Genomic DNA, 21,937 nt, shown 5'->3' with positions numbered 1-21,937 from the left:
TGAGTGCTAGGATTAAAAGCAGTGAAAGAGCACAAAGACTCTTCCTTGAATAGATAGCAGAGGCAAATGTGCACAACCATGGAGAACTGGCTGCTCTGAGCACAATCACCTAGACACCAGTCACATCAGAGCCCCACGGGACCTGGCAAGAAGCACAGACTCCTGTCCTTATTCAAGAGGCCAGGTCCTGTATCTGTTCTGTGGTGGCTAAGACACTGGCTCTATATCTTCCCTACTGTCTGGTTGTCTGGCACACGCCAATTCCCGACTAATTTACACATAAGCAAGAATTATCTGAGATGGAGGCCTTTGTAGTGTGAGAGACTGGGGGCGTGCTCTTTCTATACTGGTTCTGCTGTAGTGGCTTTGGCTGCACAATGCCCCTCTCTGGGACCACTTACCTCTCTGCTGGTGTTCAGGACGGGTGGTTGGGAGCCAGGTGGAGGAATCCTCCGGGGAGCTCCAACAGACAGACTCTGTCCTGGAGGCAGCTGAATGGACTGTGGCAGGATCAGTGGCTGCTGCCCGGAGCCATACCGAGGCAGTGGCATAGTTAGCTGTGGGGTGACAGGAAGTCAGGAGGCAGAAGGGACACTGGGGAGAAAGCTAAAACATGCACCTGGGAGTGGGCGCAGTATTCCTGAGTGGCCTCTGCACTTGCAGGACGCTGTGTGTTCTCAGGCCTTGGAACATTTAGTAAACAAACAGTGCTGGAGCAGTCACAGGGCACTGTCAGGCATGAACAGTGGCACCGACAGAGCAATGTATGTGACATGCTGCACATAGCTGAACACCGCCCAGAGTCTAGGTTGGAGGGGGGAAGACGGCAGAGAATGTTCCCAAGTGGCAGCTGCACAGGAAGCCTGTCCCCGCATCCCTCTGTGTGGAACAAAGATGGGAACCTCAGATTTTTGAATCAATGATGGCAGAAAAGGAGACCAAACTGGAGCCTCAGAGAGCCTTCTAGAGGATGCTAGAGAGAATAGCAGACAGAGCCCACGGGGCCCAAGAGATCATGTCCCAAGTCCAGAACAAGCATGGGGGAGGATAGGCACAGGGCAGAGCTGGGCCACTTGGGTCTCTCAGTCACTGTCCTCTTCATCTCCCTGCTTTGAGTCCACAGTGGAGGGTCAGAAGGATCTATTGGAACCACATCACTGAGACCTACAGTGGCACCAGGACCTCAGAGCAGAGCACAGCTGGGACAGAGTAAAGTGAGGCAAGAATGATGCCCGGGCAGGGCACAGCCTGGCTCTTGCCTTTCTGAGACAGGCTGGGCTGTTGTACTCACTGCACAGGGTATTGAGGACCAAGGGTAAAATGGAGCAAAGAGTAAGTGTGTGTGTGTGTGTGTGTGTGTGTGTGTGTGAGAGAGAGAGAGAGAGAGAGACAGAGAGAGAGAGAGAGAGAGACAGAGACCAAGGGTAAAATGGAGCAAAAAGTAAGTGTGTGTGTGTGTGTGTGTGTGTGTGTGTGACCAAGGGCAAAATGGAGCAAAGAGTAAGAGCCTGCAGATCCAGGCAGGGTTATGAGGGGGAGAGGGAAGTGAGAGAGAAAGAGAGAGTGTGTGTATGTGACAGGAGCCACTGAAAGGTTGGAGGGATACCATGTCTTGGAAGCAGAGTGCTGGAGCTGCCATGACATATAAAGTGGCAATGCTGGGCCACAGGGGACCTAAGGTTGAAGAAATAAACCCAGGGAAGAGCAGTGCTTAGATGACAATGACCAGAAAGGAGAGCAAAGACAGGAGCGAAGTGCACACCTACAATTAGATGAGGGCAGAAAAGGAAGAAAGGGGTATGAGGAGGAAGGAGAGCCATCTTGAATATGACTTTAAGAGTCAGGAGTAACTGGGTGATGCTGTGATGAGGTAGCTGAGGGCATAGTCTAGAGAGGACCCCTCAGGGAAGAGGTCAGCGCTGAGCCTCCCTCTACAGACAGAAAAGAGAATACCTATCAGGGTGGCCTGCTGGACAAGGGGCATTCAAAGGGTAGGATGCCTCTGGTCCAGAGGACAGTACAACATGGGGAGGCATCAGGAAGTGGCCAATAGGAGGTAGGACTTATGGAGACAGTGTGTGCGTGGTGCTGAGAGTCTACTTCAGGTTAAAAACAACACCACAGGGTTTTAAGAGAAGCAGGTCCCAGGGGTCAAAGTGTTTAGAGCACTGGGAATTACCACATGAACAACAGAGTTGTGACCACGAGTGACCCTTACACATGGGCACGAACAAGGCATCTAGATGGGAGTAAGAGGGCAGGCCAGTGGCCCAACAGAGGGACACACACAGAGGGCAGGCCCAACTGGTTCTGACTCAGGCTCTGAGGTGGGGACTAGAAGGGATAGAGGACAAACATGACACCTGCCCCATTCTCAGTTCCACAGCCTCCATTTAGCCACAGACATCTCTAGAACGAAGCTCTAGAGAAGGGGAAGCCAGACGAACACAGTGCTGTGGGACTGAGTCTCTGCGTCTGAGATAGACATTTGGACATCAGTACACAAGAGGGAACTGAGAGGCAAGGAAGGAGGAGACCAAAGACCAAGAAACCAAACTGACCTGTGGGAGCTGGGAATCCAGCATCTGGGAGGTGCCCAGCCCGGCAGCCTGGCCGAGTTGGCCCTCATAGACCAGGGCTTGGTTTCCACTCATGGGCTGGTAGGGTGAGCCAGACTGTGGCTTCACCATCTCCAGGGGCTGTATGCCAGGAAATGCAGAGTATGGGGGTTTCAAGGCTGTGCCCCCAGAGAGGATCATGGTGCTTGGTGGTGACAGGCTGGGGTGCATGTACACCTGAGACCTGCAAAAGCCAAATGGAGGTCAGGAACAGGTGAACAGCACTGGCAAGCACAGGACTTGCTGACTGATTCCTGCTTCCCCAGAGAATGATTCAGAGGACCAGACTGATCCTGATACTGCTGACTAGGGGACCATGAACACACCCAAGCTGTGGCCCATAAAGACCCAGTGATGCCCAGAGCTGAAGCCATCACACATACAGAAAAGGGTTGGCTGGGGCATGGAGGCTGGGGATGGTGGTAGAGGGAAGGGCACAGGAACCCCCAGCAGTCTGTGGTGCACTGGAAAGGAGTGCAGACCATCTAGTGACCCAGTCCATGGCCCTGGAGCAGCACACAGGACAGCAGGGCAGCATGGAGGTCTGACACCTGGGCTGTCTCACCTGAAAGGCTGCAGGGAGCTGAAGATCTCCTGGGACTGGGAGACGGGGAGCCCACCCCTCAGCCCAAGCTGCGCCTGGGCCTGCAGAGATGTGTGAAGGGATATCGGGATCTGCTGGGCAGTGGCGGCCTGCGAACAGGAGCCAGGTGATGACTGCATTGCCCGCCACACACCTCCCACCTCCACCCAGTCCTGGCCTGGACGGCAAAGGCACAGCTCAACCCATCTGATCTGTCTTCCCACAGCAAAAGGTCAGTAAGTTGTAAGACCAAGGCATGGCCGCCCCACCACTGGAACCACACAGTAGAAATAAGTTCAGATACACCCATCAATGGAGGGGAATTCTAAGTATCCTTCTAAAAATGTATGCAAGCTGGGTATTGTGTCTTACTCTTGTATCAACCCTTGGGTGGCTAAGGCTCAGGCCCAGCTCAGCCAGGCCAAATAGTTCTAGGCCAGCCTGGACTAGAGTGAGACTCAAAAGTCTTAAGGAAAGGCCCAGAAAGACAACTCAGTGTTTAAAATCTTTCTCTTGCTAAAGACCTGGGCTCAGTTCTTAGCATCCACTAATGATTATCTGTAGGTCCCATTCCAGAGGATCTCACACCTTTTGGCTTCTGTGGGCTATATATGCCCACTATACATAGGCAAAATAACCATAAAATAAAAACAAAATAAAGGGAGACACTAAGATCCATTTAGTGCATCAAAATCTTAGAAAATTAACAATGCCATGCCTCAAGAGCAGAGGGCAGCCTCATCTTGTCTGGATCAGACCTGGTGTAGGAAAGAACACTGTAGGGCTATATGGGAGACCAGTACGTCTCTAGGAAGCTCCAAAACACACCAGCCAGCCTCACATAAACAGAATCTCAATCTTGTGCAAAGACAGCATCCTGCCTATCTCTAAAACTGTCTCCTTCTAATGCATCTGTGCCTTAGACAGGGATTCTGGCCTTTCAGACTCTCATTATCAATGTAACCCCACTGCAGCTAACCCTCAGCTAAGTGAAGTAAGGTTGCTGAGTAGGAGTCTGGGGTATCTACTCCATGCCTGTCATCTCTCAGATTCTGTCTCCAAAGACTCTCTGGGTGCCATGGTCTGCCAGTGCTGGGTATCATGTGGGATCAGGGGCAAGATCACCAGCAAAGAAATGCACAGTGACCACAACTGTGCTGCCTCTGACCTCTGACCTCTGGCTACTGGGCTTGCTACCCTTACCTGCTGGTAACTCTGCTGCTGAGGTATCGTTTGAGGAACCAGCCGGGGTTGACTTGCAAACACGTGGCCATCCAGATACAGAGGTGGGAGGTGGCTGCCTGGAAACAGAACACAGACAAGAATGGAAAGGATCAAGCCTCCTGTTGCACACAGCCACATTTCCCAGGGACTCAGTGGGGCTGAGGACATGTGTGAGCAGAGGCTGTGTGATTTTCTAACGCAGCACACAGCTCAGGAAACCCAGGCAAGTATGAGAGGAGAGCACCTAAGCCTTCAGCCACTCCCCTGTGGGAGTGCAGGGCCGCTGGGAGGGCTGTTTACTATGGAAGAGTTGCCTCGGTCTCTCAGTCACTGTCCTCTTCATCTCCCTGCTTTGAGTCCACAGTGGAGGGTCAGAAGGATCTATTGGAACCACATCACTGAGACCTTGGCAGCGGGCCCTCAAAACCCCCAGTCACAGCAGGATGACAGGAGGAATCAAAACAGCTACCAGCAAGAGGGCACAAGTAAGCCCTTGCTTCAAGCCACTCAGTATCATCAGCCTACTTTACTGAAGACGAAAGCAGCTCACCAGAGATTTGCCAATGACTAGAGTCTGACTCAAACCGTATCTTTGCTCACTCCTCTCTGGAATTCCAAGCATCTCCCTATAGCACGGCAACCCTGCTTCCCCCAACGGAGCAGGAATTACATTGTCCACAGCACATGGGAAGCTGTAACTAACTGCCTGACCTAGGTACTAGTGTCACACACGTCCTCTGGGTGAAAGCAGAGCTTTGAGACTGGCTTCTTGACAGTGAATGGAGAAGGCTCCTGAGCCTGGCTCAGGGGATGCGATACCTGGCATCGAAGCAGAAGGCGCTACAGAAGCCACCGGCATGGGCGGTATTGACACTCCACCAAAGGAGCTGTAGTTGACCCCGTTGGATGCGCCCACAGAGGAAGGAGGCTGGATGCCCGAGCCTGCACCTCCTGGAGAGCTCTGTTCCGGCAAACTGGGGGAGTTTTCCCAAGCCTTGCGTGCAGACTCCATCTTTGGAAGCAAGAGGAGGGGAAGGATGCAAATTACTACTGGGGACAAACGGGGACAGCAGCAACCTTAGCTCTTCACAAGCTGAGGTGTTTGAAAGGGCCCTATCCCCGTGCAGACCTGGCTTTACCTTCAGCGTGAGGTCTGCGGTGGGGAAAGACATGGGAGAGAGGCCGATGGCTCTCTGGATGTGGTGATCCCGCCGAAGGATGGGAATACTCTGTGTCAGTCCTGCCTGGAGAGGGAAGAAAGAAAATCATGGGGCACAGGCAGGGCTCAGGGACACAGGACAGCTGCTCATCCAAACACACCCCCGTGACCAGGACTCATCTAGAGCAGGCTGCCTAGATCAGTTTTGATGAGAGAAGTCACCTCCATACCCACACGCCACTGGCCCTCCGCAGTCAGAGCCCAGCAACACAAAGGGACTAGCTGCCAGAAAGCAAACACCTGGTTTGGCAAACACCTACTGCCTGGCTTGGAGATGGCCAGGTCCAGACAGGAAAAAAGTGGTTACTGGCTGTCACTCAGCGCTTTGGGCCCTCCTAACACAGGTGGGAATTGCGATGGCTGAACCCTAGAGTCCTGGGCTCATTAGCCAATTGTAATAACTCATTCAGGATTCCCAAAGTGAGGAGACACGGCCAGCAAGGCCTTTCAAACACAGCAAACTCCAACTGGTTTCATTCAATGGCTGGCAAGGGTCTGAAGCACCAAAGCTCCTCCTGCAACCCTCTTGGGAATACTGACTGGCCATCCTCCCTCATCCAGCGACCTCCAGGGGACAGATCAATGAGAGAAGCTGTTGGGTGCTGCTTCTCCAAGCAGCTCACAATGCTGAATCAACCTCTCTCCCTTTCCCTCTCTCCAGGGCACAGAACCCAGTGGGTGGGCCATGGCATTTACACACTGTGCGACCTGCATTGAGGGAGCCTGGCTCCCTCCCTCAGGAGAGCAGTCTGCACCACCTCTACCAGCATGGAGACTGGAGCTAAAGTAAGCCAAACAACCCAGTCCTTAAGAGGACCGAGATCACCTCCAGCCAAAGGTCCCCAAACCACAGAGCCAGCATGGTGCACAGGCTTAGCTGGAGGACGACATGCTGACTTACATTACTAGCCAAGACATCCTGAAGCTTGGCGACTGGATTCCCAACAGGACCAGAAACAGACCCAGGTGGCAGGCTGAAATCAGAGTCCTGGAAAAAAGGGAACATAGCACCTGAGCTTCAGACCAGCTCACCCGCCCCTGGGCCCACATCAATGAGTGTCCACTCTGCACTGACCAGAGCCACAAGAGAGGGAGATGACTACACACAAGAAAGGAAGCGACTTGACTTGTCTCCCCTACTCTCTGGCTGGCCTCTGAGCCCAGCTGTACCCACTGGTGCCACAGAGCAATCCAACAACACCTACCCATCCCTGCTTCTGTACTAGCATTCGTCCCAATAGCGCTCAGCTCCTATCTTCCCTTTCTCCTTCAGGGACAACCCTAAGAGTTCATCTAAGTACAAAGGAGAAAGAAGATAAAGCGAAGCTCACTTTTGGACTGACTCCAAACTCAATGGGCGGCACAGGCAGCACGGAGTCCACGTGAATCTCCACCCCATTAACAGGCGGGACGACGGCCCCTTGCAGCCGCTCGGCCCCCTCCGAGCCCTTTCTGTTTTTCAGAGACCGCTCATTGCCGATGGGTCCTGGTCTGTGTTCCTTGCTCTGTCCAGAGCCTTGTTCTGAGTCCTTGGTGGGAAAGCAGAGGGGCTGAGACACGCATGCTTCCAGGTACCCTTAGCATCAAGGAAGACAAGACAAAGAAGGGCCTCTCTGCCCAGGCCCTGGCCTCCATATAGGGGACTTCTAGGTTACCTTGTGCTCAGACTGCTTCTGAGCTTGGTCCTTGTGGCTGTCGGCCTTGGATTCCGCCAGGCCAGGCCCGCTCATGTCCTCTGGCTTGAGAGTACCATAAGGGGAGCTGCGCTGTGAGGAGGTCGCAGAAGACTCCCGAGACTCAGCACTCAAGTCAACGCCACTATCTCCCTGGCTGCTCTTAAAACCCTGCTGTGCAGAGCACAAAATGGGTTAGACCCCCTGACCCCAAACTGCAAAGCACAAGCATCCAGGAGGCAGCCTGTGGAGAGCATTGGCCAGTCTTCCTCCCCAACCACCGACCTCCACTCCGAAGTCCAGACCTGCCCTGGTGTGGCCCATGGCACACACCCAGTGTAATGAATGCACCAGTCCTACCCAAGCTCAAGCTCACTAGACACTGCATGGATCTAAGACAAGGCCACCAAACTCATTTCACTCAGAGCACAGAGCCAGGCAATACCAGCTCAGAGGTGACTCTCCATCCAGATCCCTATCCAGGAATCTCTCCCTTGTCTCTCTGCTCTTTCAGGCACCACACAGAAACCAGAGACCAAAGCTGAAGAGAGTAACAAGCTAGGGACATAGTAGGGCGCCTTGTGCAAGCCCAGCTGCCAGCCAGTATGCTAGAGCACCCGGGCACCGGGGTGGCGGCACTCACCTCTGAGGTGCCAGGCTCAGTGCTGCTGAAGGCAGTGACAGCTGTCCTCCATGAGTCGCTGGCGGCGCCCTGCACAGGGAGCGCTGCCAAGGAAGGGAGGCAAGAGTCAGGGCATCACGGGGGGATAAGTAGTCTGGGAAGACAGGAGCTTGTGTGTTCCTTTCCATTGGAGTAAACACCAACTAAAAAGATGAGTTAATGCCCACCTCTGCCCCACAACAGAGCTCTGTGAATGAACCTGACACATAGGCACTAATTCAAGAGCTTCTCTCAACAGCCAGCCTCCTCAGACAGGATCTTATGTAGCTCTGGCCGACATGGAACTCACACAATCCTCCTGTCTCTGCTTTCAGAGTGCTGAGGTTTTAGAGACATGTGCCAGCACGCTCAGTACCAGCACGCTCAGTGCCAGCATACTCAGCCACACTCTGATTTGTCTCACTTCAATTCTTAGTCCAATTGAAACCGGGAGCGAGCAGCTACTTCAAGGCCTTGAATGATCCAGGAAGATGCAGCTCGATTCGGTGAGCGGCCCACACATCTTTCCTAGCATCCAAAGCCAACGAGCCAGAGCCCAGAAAAAACACATGCACGGGAGGAAGCACATGTGGGCCTGGGACTGAACAGCTGAGACCCTGGAGAAGCCCTGACTCCTTGACAACCACTGTGCTCCAGTGTGGTGCACGCTGCCCTGTCCATTTGGCTGCTGTGCTCATTTGGCTGAGGGCATTTCGGGCACCGGTGGCACGGAAAGCAAGGGTTCTCCTCCAGCAGCAGGACATCGCTGAGTAGTGCTGTTCTGCATTAGGACCAGAAGCATGTTTGATAACTGTAACTTGCAGGAGCACGAGTCACCCACTGTGGCATTTGCCCTAGCCTGGCTCAGCCACGGTTCTGTAGGGTAGGCTCTCCTGGCTCCCTTACAAGCCACAGAAAACCTTCAGTCAACTATACGGTCTTCTAGGTTCACTGTTGTGCAGGACGTGCTCACTGCAGCCCTTCAGGAAGAACCTGATCAGTTGGAGTGGCTTTATGTTTTAAAGTGGAAGTCCACCGGAAGTCTGAGTGGGACATGAAAAACTACAGAGGAGCTGGAGAGACGGTTCAGTGGTTAGAGCACTGACTGCTCTTCCAGAGGTCCTGAGTTCAATTCCCAGCAACCACATGGTGGCTCACAACCATCTATAATGAGATCTGATGCCCTCTTCTGGTGTGTCTGAAGAGAGCTACAGTGTACTCACATAAAATAAATAAATAAATCTTCAAAAAAACAAACAAACAAACAAAAAACAAAAAACGAAAAGCTTTGAGAAAATAAAATTTTCAAGAAGGAAGGTTTACTCCCATTAGTCTAAACATTCTCCTCCCACAGAAAACAACAGGGAGGGATTCATAGGTTCATAGGGCTTTCTTTATGTTGGTGGAGGGGATTCCTTACTCCCACTGTCAATCTTCCACTTGATAAGGAAACACGATGCCTCCTCCAGGTGGCAGGCATGCAGAGGTTCTGCTAGTGCTGGAGCAGTCAGTACTGGTGCCAGGGACATATGCCCCATCTGTGACTGCCACAGCAAGTCAGCTCAGGTGCCACTCAGCACTGACTCTGCTTGGGGCCTAGGAAATAGGCAATGACTCCCTTATATGAATGGCTCCAAGGCAGCAGCCTCTGAAAGGTGCCCTGCCTCTACTGAGCCAGGCACCCACCTCACCTTGGCTGCTGCTCTCCCAGATCTCGGTGCCCAGGCTGCTGCCAGGCACAGCCACATCTCCTTGCTCCAGACACAGGCCATTCTGCTTTTTAGCAAACCGAGGAGGAATCCGTGATGAAAGGCCACGACCTTTGACAGGCACCTACCGGGAAGAAGAGCAGATACAGTCCAGCCCAAGACATGACTGACGGCAGGGTGTCCTAGGAAAATGTCTCGGCTCATATTACTACCCAGTCTAGCTTGAGATGCCTGACACTTGTCTTCAGAACCCCTGGCTCAGGGCGTACTGTCAGGACAGCCAGATTGGCCCCAGGAGCAGGCTGATAGAGGTGACTGAATGCAGTGTCTAGCCTCAAGCATTTCTGTACAGGGTTCCTGACCGCTGTGACCTGCAGGAACAGGAGCCATCTCGCTGACACACAGAGGGAAGAGGAAGACTAGGAGTGCTGAGGCTGATCTCTGACCTGGCCGGTCACATTTCAGCTGTTAGATCCAAGACAGCCTCTTTGTGACTCCATTTTTTCCTGTCTGCTGCAGGACAGTTGTGACAGGTTCCAGGAGACACTGCATGCCTGACATATCCTCCTCCCTTCTGACCTCTGGCCCACGGTGCTTACCTGAGCAGCCTGTTCTTTTTTCCTTCTCTCCTCCTCCAGCAGGCGGCGCTGCTTCTTGGTCAGGACTTCAATGAAGCCTTCACCCACCATGGAGCCTACTTCATTCTCTTCCCCGGGGCTGGATCCACAGTTGTCAATGATAGCATCTGAATCAAAGATCACAGAAAGAATAGGGCGGTAGCCACCCACAGGCTATCTATCGAATGCTTGCCTCAAAGTTCCACTTACCAAGGAGCAATTTCTCCAGGGCCTGTGGAAATCTAGACATGGTACCCTGCCTGTCCCCTGCCCGTGTGAGTAGAGACAATGCAAGCACAACCTGTCGGTGCTCAGACAGCACCCCTTAAAGTTGCAGATTCATACGCCCCGTTCAGTTTCTTCCTGGCCACATGGCCTTGGATACTCCTTTTAAGTCTGGGAAGTTGGACAGATGCCATGGGGGCTTAGCAAGACTTGAGGCATCATAGACAGGAGTCTGGATTGTTTTGTACCGCCCTCACTCCAAAGGAGAGCCCCAACTCACTTCCATAGCCCAGGTCAAACTGCTTCCGGGCCTCTTCCTGCTCACCAGCCCTCTGGGCTGCCAAAGAAACCTCTTTTTCTGCTTTCTTACTGGTGGTTTCAGAACCGTCAGGGCTGCCATGAGTGGTCCTCTCCAAGGCATAGGGTGAATGGCTTCCAAGGCCTCCAGGCAAGACCTCATCTGGAGACCTGCAAAGGAATGAGGGGCTCATGAACTCTCCATTACTCACAGGTTAGGAAAGAGGGATGGAGAAAACTCTGAATGCACAAGGCCCACACACAGACACAGCAGCTATCTAGTTCTGGTTCCTTCTATTGAGCTGTAAAGACCCTGCCCATAGTGCATGCCACGTGCTGGTCCAGTTCTGTGGGCAGGGTGAAGGCTTGGGGGCACACCCTTCCCACTACTCTGCCCCTCCCACTGCATGCTGCCTTCCACAGACTGCAGTGGGGAGCAGAGGGCAGGTGGGGGCACCCAAGAGAGGGCCACCAGCCTCCCTGCACTGGGCCACAGGACAGGGAGCAGCATTGGCTTTCTCAGCGCAGGGCTCTTGAGCACATTCACGATGCCTTGTTGGGGCTGGAATTTGGTCACACAAACACTGAAAACAGACACTCCCCTGAGTCAGCTTTCCTGGGGATGTACACCTGAGTCGTGAACTCTGGGTTCTAAGGACAGCAGGGGTGAAACCTCTGAGGCACTGACTGGGAAGCAAGCTCTTATTCTCCCTATAGGCAGCCTGGGCAATGGCCAATACTCAATGGGCCACCCTAAAAGCTTCAGTTTCTAGAAAAGCAGGCTCTGGCTGAAAGCGGCCTGCTCCCCTCTGTTCCTAGTGGCTCCAGCCATGTCCAGGCAGCAAGAGGAAAACAGGGCCACTAGGGCAGGAGCTGTCTCCACATGACAGGTGAGTGACGCCGGCACGCCAGCTCCACGCAGTAACAAGCAGGCTGACTGCAGAGCTTTCCGGGCATCACACATGGGCAATAGCCATCGGAGTAGAGTTGAGAATATTTCCGGAGGTTGGGCTCTGGGAGTGGGGCATGGGGAACTTTGGGTTTAGTTGATCAAGCCACAACAACAACATCAACAATGACACACCATGGGGAAGCAGACAAGCAATGCAGGAGCAAGTGATGGAGACGCTCACACACAGCGGCCAGGGCCGCCGGGCTTGGCAGGGCGTGCATGCATGGACTTGATGCTGCTGCAACAGGACAACGACAAAGGACCCGAGATGGTGCTGATGTGTTACCTTTTGACTTTCAGAGGTGTCCCACTCTGCTGGCTCTCGCAGCGGGGGGAAGTCTCACCCCCACCTGGCCTAACAGGCTTCTCCCCAAACCCTCCCGGCTCCAGCTTGCGGCTCTGTCTGTCAGCCAGGGGTCTCTGGCTGGAGAAGCTCCTTTTGGCCAGCTCTTTCTTTTCACCCAAACTGGCCCCAGAGAGGCCACCATCCCCTTGTGCTTCGGGTTCGGCCAGGAGGCCTTCTCGCCGTTCCCTACGCTCGCTGAAGTCGCTACTCTCGGAGGCAGTCTCCCACTCCTCGTTGGCGTGGTCTGAAGAATTCTGGTAGGAAAGCTCTGGGGATCTGTGACCTCCAGGACCACTCTTGTCCCCAGGACAGAGTTTGGACCGGCCTGGCCACTGGCTTGCCAGCAGATGGGACTCCTCCTCAGGTCCCCACAGGCCTAAGGACTCCCGCTCTTGACGGAGGCGCCGGAAGCGAGGGGGCTTGTCTTGGCGTGGCGGCCGCCTCCGACGGAAGGGCCTGTTTTCTGCACTTTCGGAATCTGCCCCGTGGTCATCTTGGAAAAAGGACCTCTTGTCCTCTGTGCGGCTGTCCTCAAAAAGCCTGCTGCCAAATGTGTCAGAGTGTCGGTAAGAGTCTGGTATATAGTCTCTGTCTGTGGCTCGCCTTGGGCCACATGGGTCAGAGGAGCCATATTCCTGCCAGGAGCTGCCCGGGCTCCTGCTCTGCCAGTGGGAAGGTTCTTTGGCAATGAAGGTTCTGCGGCCATAGCTGCAGTTGCTCAGGCGAGGTGGGAGGGCTCTCCCGCATGTCCGGGATCCCCGGCTGCGGCAGTCTAGACCACCCTGGTCCTCAGTGTAAGTCCTGTTGGAGCGCCACGAGTCCTTCAGGGCACCCTCATCCCTCTCCGTGAGCATGCCCTCGTGGCTAGGCTCTGAGCCCCGCTGCCTGCGCCTTTTGGGAAGCTCTTCATACTCGGAGCCCTCACTGTGGGTCTCGCTGGCAATGCGCCGCCTTGGCTTGGCTCTGGGGCAGTCTTCTGGTGGAGGGAAGTCACGCAATCCCCTGCCTCGGTTACTGCGCTGGCCACCACTGTACATGCCACGAGACCCTAGGACGCTTGTGCCACAAAGAGCACTTGAGCTGTTGCCCGCAGACCGCCCACCCCGAAAGGTGAACTCTCTGAAGCCACGGCCACGGCTACGGGTCTGGCCACGGCCCCCAAAGGCCTGCTCCTCATCAATGAAGATCCAGTTGTTTCTCTTGGTTGGGGGAATGTCACTGGCCTCCCTTGAGGGCCTGCTCTCCCAAGTCTTATCAGCCTTTGCATCTTCATCCAGCTTGCTAGCCTCGTGGCCAAAACCAGCCCGGGCAGCAGCCTTATCCTCCAGGGCCGAGGAGGCATTGGCTAGGGCAGGGTTGTTTTCCTCATCCTCATCCTCTTCTGCCCTGCTCATGGGTTCTTTCTCTGTGGCCCGCTGTGAGCTCTCCTCTCCAAGACCCTGCCTGACCCTCTCCAGTGCCTTCTCCTTTTCTTCTACCTTCAGGGCCTTGAGAACAGGTTTCTTGATGGGTCCTGACCTCCGGGTCCTGCCCGGCTGCTCCTGGTGCTGGCTGCTGGAGCTCCGGGGCTCGGGTGTCCACTCGGGCTCTGGGTTTGGCTGTTTCTTGGGGCTCCCTTCCTTCTCCCAAGAGGAAACATGAAAGGAAGGCTCCTGCCGGGGCACCTCCAGCTCGACATTGTTGGCTGTGTCGGCAGCCTTTGGCTGGTGGCCAACATCCCAGCTGCCATACTCTGGCTTTTTCTCAGCTGGGACAAAGTCAGGCTCCAATGGGGAACACCTGAGGTTTGGGGTACAGCCCCCAGGAGCACCCACCTCCTGAACATTTTCCTGGGGTGGAAATAAAAGCTCCTGGCCTATTCTTTGAGAAGAGATACAGCTGTCAAAGTCTGCTTGGGCCTTCTTGTCAAAAGCACTCAAGAACTCCTCCCCTCTCTCCTCAAAGAGATCGCGCTGGGCACTTATGCCCCCTGACCTTCCGGGGGAGGCAGAGTAAGACCTTTCATTCCTGAAAAGGAACCAGAAAAATCAGTCAATGTGATTGGAGCTTGGTTCCTGGCCTCCATGCTGAACAGGGCTTAGTTTTGTTTTGCTTTGTTTTAAAGAAAAAAAAAGTTTTTTAAAAAGAAAAGAAAACACAAACATTTGGTCTAGCTTATGACACGTTGCTCGGTGGCCCCTGGAGTCCGTGAACGTGGAGATGTCAGTGGCAGCTCAATGCACCACCCTGGAGACAGAGGAGCTGGCGGTCCCCTGGAGCAAAGAACAAGCTGGAGCCTGGGAGTCCTGAGCCTGGGCCTAGAGGTGACAGGGCTAGCTCCTGTACTCCCACAGGAGGAGCAAGCCCAGACCCCACTCTCAACCCACCTGCCTGTGAGCCCACCCACTCACTGCCCACAGTTCGACGACCACCGGGTTCCTCCTGTGCCTCAGCCTGGCCAGAGAGAGCCACTCACATCAAACATTCAAGCACACCTGCTCACACTCCTCCCCATCCACCCCAGGCTGTGTCTCCTGGGATTGGGCCTCTTCCTAGGGCCCTCCACTGGGACTGCGAAGTCTTCTTTCAGCCGCAGAGGGAAGCTCACCTGACATGCATGCCCATGGCCAGAGTGTCAGCAGACTTCGGGTGGGACAGTGAATAGCCTTTATTCTGCAGTGCCATGTAGCCCTCTGGGCTCCACACAGGAGCTGGGTCGATGGCGGTCACTTTTCGTTCTTGGAGTGAGGGCACACAGTTTTGATCTTCAGAGCGACAGCCAGTCCCACTGAGAGACTCTTGGGGCATCATGGGCTTCATCAGTCCTGAAGAAGGCAAAGGATCAACCTCTCTCATCTAACACACAATGCCTGGCAGCAGCCACAAGGCAGAACATGGCCTCCGAAGAGGCAGTCGTCCTACAATCACACGGACACAGAAGCTATCCTTACACAACTGAGTCTTCACCAGGGGAGCTGGCACACAGGCTCACCATCTGACCTGCATGTGGCCCTTAGAAGCCAATGTTGGTTCCCAGAACAAGAATCCACTTGAAAGGTAATGAAAACAATAAATGGGAGCCAGATCTCAGCCCAGCAGGGCTGGTCAGCGAGCACGCCACTATAGCTGTTCGAACTGGGTGAGCCAAATCCCAGCCAGCACACGGCCAACCAGCCGGCGAGTACTCAGTTGATTTAGACCCTCCTAGGAAGATTTAGACAGGGATTTGGCTTCACTGCCTCATATCCCTATGGGAAGATGGACAAAACATTTTATATTTAGAAATTCTGGCTGCTGGGGAGGGAAAGCCTGGAATGGCCCAGATGGACCAGGACACGGGTAATGTCAATCTACCAGCTGTATTAGGTTTCCCCGACCTCTCCAAGTCTGCAGGCCAAGTTGTCAGCATCTTCTTAGACTTTTAATGCCTGTGAAACACTACTGAGCATTAGAAAGCCCATATCCCCTGGTACAAGGAATTTTCGGGAAGGATACAAACAGACAAACCTTAGGAAACTTTTTGTTCCTTTGGGTTTCAAGGAGGTGTATTCAAATTTTTGCCTCTCAGAAGAATGCAGAGGTCTTCCAGATTAACCAAGACTTGTTGGGAGGGTGGGGAGACTCTAAGAGAATGGCCCTGAACGGGTAGGAATGTCGTGTACTATAGCTGACACTTCTACAAGGTTCCAGGTCAACCAGGGTTCCACAGTGAGACCCTGTCTTTAAAAACAAACAATAAAAGATTTTGGGAATAGGAGCTGGGAAGATGGCTGAATGGAAAAGGTGCTTTTCCAAGCCTGGGTTTGTTTCCTGGAACCCACACAGTGGAAGGAGATCTTCTGACCCCCAAAATGGATAAACACATATTTAAAAAGAAAAAAAATAGTGGCAGGAAAAAGAAAATACAGAACAAAACAATGATTTGGAAAGCAAATCCTGCTTCCAAAAACATACAGGCACTAAAATTTAAGAAGGTGGGTAAGACATGCATGAAGAGACAAGCGAAGTGTGGGCAGGTCTGCGTCCATTCCCTGGATGGTGGCATGGGGGCGAACTCCTTTCTACTGTTCATTTCCACACTTCCTGCCCTCCTCTCTCCTTCCTTCAGGGCTGGTACCTTCCTGTGAAATGGACTGAGGCAAAGTCCACATAGAATGATGACCCACATCCCAGCAGGGACTGAGCAGGGACTGACAACCTCAGAGGTTCCTTTCTATGTGTTTCCAGATGCAAGAAGCAAAATCTGACAGTTTGCTGTGTATGATGACCCCAGCCTGTAATTTCAGCATATGGAGGCTGACCCATATGGACTTCCATGAATGTAAGGGCAGCCTGGGATACAAAATGAGTTCTGAGACAGCCTGAGCTAAAGTGCGAGACCTTGTTTCAAAAACAAGCAAAAAAGCAGGTGTGGTGGTGAACACCTTTAAACCCAGCACTCAGGAGACATAGACAGGCTGATCGCTTATAAGTTTGAGGTAAGTTCCAGAACAGCCAGAGTTACACAGAGACAAAACAAAAAACAACACACACACACACACACACACACACACACACACACACACACACACACACACCTTATCGGAAGTTTATAAAGCCACAACCACACTGGATATTTATTTATACCTTTGAAGCTAGACTTGAACCCAGGTCCTCGAGAATACTAAAAGAATGTGTACTACCAGTAAGTTAAACTCCCAATCCTGTGACTAACAACCTTAACACCTGCCAGTAACTGATCAAGGGGATTTAAAAAAATGCACGATATGAATATCTGTATAACATAATTGGCAAGCACAATTTCACGGACTACTTCTATATGAGTAAAGAGAGACTAAGATCACTTGACAGACAGTGAGATAAACAGTTTGCTGTGGAGAAGACATCACGTGACCCCAACAAAGCAACGTTGGAAACAGCGTGAAAAAGATGGTACTACGGATAAGGAGGACAGACAAGCACCAACAGTGTCAGCTACAAAAGGAAGGACATAGGAAAGCAAAAGGTTGATAAGCCCCCAAATCTGGTTCTAGCCAAAAGCATTAGACCGACTTTGTGCAGGAACAATCATGGCTAGAGAAACCCACAGGCAAGGACGCAGGGGCTGCAACTGAGGACACACATGTTCAAACTCATCCCAACAATGTTTGTTTTGGTATGCTTTTTTTGGAGACAGTCTCAACCCAGGCTGGTCTCAACCTCTCCATCTTTCCATCTCAGCCTCTCAAGCCCTGACATTACACCATGTCTCTACCACGCACTCAGGTCCCAATAACTTTTTGACAGGAGCAGGGTGTGTTTTTATCTTTGTACAAAGGCACAGCCTTTGCTTCACTATCCATTCAGTGGGCTCCCCAGGCTCACCTGAAGGATGTAGGGCTGAAGGGTAGAAGTCTACGGGTGTCCGAGTCGGGGGGATGCGTGGGTCCATGTAGGAGGGCATCATCATCCACCGTGGGTCAAAGCCCAGCATCTGGGGGTGGTGTGGGTAGAAGGTGCGCTGGGGGTGAGAAGGTGGGGGGTACACCGGCTGCCAGTGCTGCATCTTGTACAGCTGCTCCTGGGGGAAAACACAAGCAGTGAACAAGGAGGGCACACAGTGAACGGGGCAGGGGCTTCGGTCACCTGACCACCAGGACAGGCACACAAAGGCACCAAACAGAATGCCAGAAAGAAGGATGTGCATGGCTCCGAGGCCTGTATGGCTTTTAGGCTGAGGTCCCTCGGTGCTGGATAGAGTCATGGTGGTGTCACTACAAGGGCTGGGTGTACCTGTGTGAGCCCCATTAGATAAAGGACTCAGTCTGACTCAGCACCTCACAGAATCGGATTCACTACCCTACCAGGAACATACCACATCTTTTGTCTATAGATATACGTGTACTTTCTACATTTGTTGGCCCCAAGCTTTAGAAGAGCCTCCAACACCTCCTGTGCTTTCTGCCCAACAGCCTAATCTCACAAAGTTATGTATGGGCAGCTATGGGGTTCTGTCAGACCCTGCCTCATTGGTTATTCCTTCACAACACACCCCACTATCTGCCCTTGGTAGGCCATGAGAAACCCTGGGCCTTGGACTATAACGTTTCTCTCCCCTTTGTTCCCAAACTGAGTTTCCAGGATAAGTGTTCCCTTTAGAAAGAAGCTGCTACCAGACCTGAGCAGGCCCCCGCGTCCCCTTTCTGCTTTCCCAGTAGCTGTCTCTCTAACTAAATCATAAGAGGTGCTCAGTCTATGTGTAGCTTGCTGGCGCACTGTGCTCTGAGACATCTGAACAGAGAAACATAAGCCACAGGTAAATATAAAGCAATGAGACATTGACCCTGCCCAATCGGCCCTGAATCTAAAACTTGGGATTCATGTGTTAGATCAGACTTCAAGGACAAACTCCGTCTGAGACCTCTGGCCTGCCTGGTCCACTCTGAAGACAGAATGGACTCCTTCCCAGCCTGCTGCCAGGGTCAACTCCTGCAGGCTGCTGTGGGCGCTCACAGCATGTCTCTGGGGAGCACTCAGTCCCTGTAGTTCATTGATGTGAGGCCTGTGAGAACTAACTTCTCGGTCTACATAACACCCTCTGGCTAAACTGCAGTCCCTGAGGACTGTAGCAGCCCAGCTGCCCTGTCATTCTCACACACTCTTGAGGAGTGACACACGGCCTCCCCCATCCCTAGCAAGACTGGTGCTGCTTGGTGTGACTGTGCATACTTATATACGGACACCGTGCTTCCTGTGACTTCAAAACAGAGAAACTGGGGTGGAGTCATAAGAAATTAAAGGAGACCTTGGAGAGCCTTGGTCTCTAAGGCACACCCCCTTTGAAACAGTTTAAATGAAAACATTATGAGCCAGCTTCTGGGCTTCCAGCAGATTTCCCATCATCTCAGTGTCCATCAAAATGCACGGCTGTCATTTTCTCTTGTATGCTGGGCACCAAACACTGAACCCCAGATTTTACTCTGGCGGTGAGCTAAATCCCCAGCCCCAGTGACTATGCACCTGCTAACAGGCTGCACCAGCAGAGACCACCAGGACCCAGGGACTGCTATGACTCCTCCCTCCAGAGCAAAAACACAGGCCCCTTTGAAAGTTCCTGAAGCCAACATGAGCAGTGCTCTGACATGCCAGAGCTCTCCGCTCTGCTGAGGCAAACAACCGGTTTCTCCAACTCACCAAAGACCAGACTGATGACTGCGCTGCCCAGCTTGGCCATGCAATGTTCAAGTGGGAGCGCTGGCTCTCCAACACGAACCTGACAAGATGGACATCCTCAATCCAAGCTGACTTGTCCCTCTCCAGTAACTCCTGAGACAGTGCAGGAGGCTACAGAGGCCTCAGAAACACCACTATGTTTGAATGGGATCAGAGGGATGCTACTCTAAGTGAAGACTCTCCACAAGCTGCAGCAAATGCAGCTCAGAGAGTACAGGACTTAGCGTATAAAAGGGTTTGAATCTATTGATGGGAGGTGTCACCTCTGGCATCTGCCCTGTGGTTATGTCTATCAGTTTACCTGCTGTTGCTGCTGCTGCTGCTGTTGCTGTTGTTGTTGCTGTTGCTGCTGGCGCTGGAAACGGGGAGGAAGGGACTTCTGGTACTTGCTGAACTCCTGTGCAGGGGACCCGGCCTCCCGGACTTCCTCCTCAATGCTGCTGCTGCTGCTGCTGCTGTTGTTGTTGCTCTGAGCCACTGTTGGGGACGTTGCAGGTATCTCTTCCAAGAACATGGTGGGTGCTTCTTGAACAGGGAATTCTGGGGAGCCTAGAAAACAGGAAAGGAAAAGTCACAGCGAGTTCACAGGAGTTTGGCCAACTGTGAGGTGAACAGCCTGATACATTTATAGATTAAGAAAAAAATGGTTTGTAGACATGCAAGACATTTACCCAACTAGTTTAAAAAGTAAACATGGGGTGGCAAGATGGCTGAACGGGTAAAACCGCTTAGCACATAAGCCCAGAGACCCAAGTTCAGCCTCTAAACTCACGTAAAAGAGGAGTCAACTCCACAAAGCTGTCCTCTGACACACACACACACACACACACACACACACTCACTCACACTCACGAGTGCTCAGGGTAAATAGCTGAGGTGGGACCAGACAAGTTCCAAGGCCCATATTTGTGCACACGTGTGCATGCACGTGTTTAAGACTGGGTCTCTCTCTGACCTGAAACTATACAGAACAGGCTGACATTAACTCGCAAAGATTCCCATCTCTGCCTTTTTCCAGCATAATGTGCTTTAGCCACAGATTTGGCCACCTCGTTCAAGTCTCTCAGCTATGAGATAGGGAGTCCTCTCACCTTTGCGGACAACAGGGCCGTTCTCTGGCGGGGAGACCTTCTCAGTGCCTGGGGATCGGGGGACCTCCTTTTCCACTGGCTTCGGGGTCTCACTGGCCTTCTGAGCCTGCCTGCACTTCTGGTCTAGCTGCTTGAGTTTGGCAGCACAGGCAGCCAGCCTCTCCTCCCGAGCCCGACGCTCTTCTTCCTCCCTGCGTTTTCGAGCTCGCTCCACAGCTTCGGACATCTCTGACTGGATGAACTTCTGCCGTGGGGGTGGCTTGTCCTCCTTGTCCTCAATGGACTGCTGGCGGAACACGCTGCTCATTGTGGGCTTCTGCCAAAAATGGAGCGAGAGAGGTGCAGATCAGAAGCCTGAGTCAATGGCTCTTCCCTCCCCCTGGGCCCCACACTAGAAAAATAGTAAACAATGTTCTCGGTGCCTCAAAGGGGCACAGGACTGGTGATTTCACAGGAGCCAAACACAACATGTATCCTTTCTGAGGCACAAAAGGACCCCATGAGAATACATGAGCCCTACGTTGTGACTACAAATGCCTCTTTGGGATACTTTCTCCATTCCTACATCTCCTGCCGACAGTCAGCCTCAATATAAGCAAGGGCACTGAGGTGCCTGGAAAAACTCAACATCAGAAGTATGTCGCACTACTCTGCAGGCAGTGACCACCACTGCTGCACAGGCACAACTGTATACCACAGTCCAAACACAAATGGCAAGGCTGTGCCTTCCCCTATAGGCGAATCCACCTCGATATAACACACACGAGAGAGTTAAGGAGTTCCTCCTAAAAGCTAACTTCTCAGATCCCGAAGCAACTCCGATGAGGAGAACCTGAGGTGCAGGGTGGAAGTTCAGACACACCAGCTCACACTCTCATGGGACAAGAAACACCTTCACTTTGCAACTAAACAAGACATTTACCCATACTTCAGCTGTAGAAATTGCTCACCAGTCAGAAGCACCGTGTTCTTCTCTATTGGACCCAGATTCAAATCCCAAAACCTATATGACGGTTCCCCTGTCTGCAACTCCGGTTCCAGGGCATCCAGGCATGCATGTGTGCATACAGTCAAAACACCCACGTACACAAAAACTTTGTAAAGATTTATTTTTATTGTAATGTGGTTGTGTCTGCACTGGGTATATATATTGAGTGCATGTACCAGGAGAACCAGGTGTCCAGATCTACCTAAAGCTGGAGTGACAGGTAGTTGTGGGTGCTGGGACTTGAACTTGGGTCCTCTGGAAGAGTAGCATGTGCTTTACTCACTGAGCCATTTATCAATTCTCTTTTCTGTATTCTTAAACCTGATTATCTACTGCCCAAAAAACTAACCAGACCCAAAGGTTCACACTCACTGTGAAGCCTTCGGCGGCAGTGCATCTCCAGGAAGGGAGGCACAATGCAGGTTTTACATGTGTCCTCTGCAGCTAGCACAGAGCCCAGGGACACAGAGAAGACAGAAAGAAGACCTAGACACTGAACAGGAGGACGACTTCGTTTCTCAAGAGAAGTCTGAGCAGTGTTCT

At 52.6% G+C, this 21,937-nt stretch overlaps 1 protein-coding gene across 6 annotated transcripts in view; it reads right to left on the bottom strand.

Moving 5' to 3' along the window:
* The window catches only part of PRRC2B (proline rich coiled-coil 2B), a 77,907-nt gene that overhangs the window by 7,496 nt on the left and 48,474 nt on the right, over positions 1-21,937 (bottom strand). For 2 of the 6 annotated variants that reach the window (XM_080927243.1, XM_080927246.1), the window contains exons 12-29: positions 20,407-20,722; positions 19,617-19,864; positions 17,468-17,663; positions 14,712-14,928; positions 12,065-14,131; positions 10,810-10,997; positions 10,287-10,432; positions 9,670-9,811; positions 7,961-8,043; positions 7,300-7,491; positions 6,976-7,173; positions 6,546-6,632; positions 5,565-5,669; positions 5,245-5,437; positions 4,405-4,502; positions 3,184-3,311; positions 2,562-2,802; positions 402-557 (exon numbers count right to left, since the gene is read on the bottom strand). In XM_080927243.1, the coding sequence (XP_080783369.1) occupies positions 402-557; positions 2,562-2,802; positions 3,184-3,311; positions 4,405-4,502; positions 5,245-5,437; positions 5,565-5,669; positions 6,546-6,632; positions 6,976-7,173; positions 7,300-7,491; positions 7,961-8,043; positions 9,670-9,811; positions 10,287-10,432; positions 10,810-10,997; positions 12,065-14,131; positions 14,712-14,928; positions 17,468-17,663; positions 19,617-19,864; positions 20,407-20,722 (5,001 nt within the window). The remainder of the gene's footprint in view (positions 1-401; positions 558-2,561; positions 2,803-3,183; positions 3,312-4,404; positions 4,503-5,244; positions 5,438-5,564; positions 5,670-6,545; positions 6,633-6,975; positions 7,174-7,299; positions 7,492-7,960; positions 8,044-9,669; positions 9,812-10,286; positions 10,433-10,809; positions 10,998-12,064; positions 14,132-14,711; positions 14,929-17,467; positions 17,664-19,616; positions 19,865-20,406; positions 20,723-21,937) is intronic. The other 4 variants (XM_080927247.1, XM_080927248.1, XM_080927244.1 and 1 more) reach the window with 3 other exon arrangements.

Source organism: Micromys minutus, assembly GCF_963924665.1.
Source record: "Micromys minutus genome assembly, chromosome: 13".
NCBI classification, from domain to species: Eukaryota; Metazoa; Chordata; class Mammalia; order Rodentia; family Muridae; genus Micromys; species Micromys minutus.
This window is presented reverse-complemented; position numbering and strand designations above follow the sequence as displayed.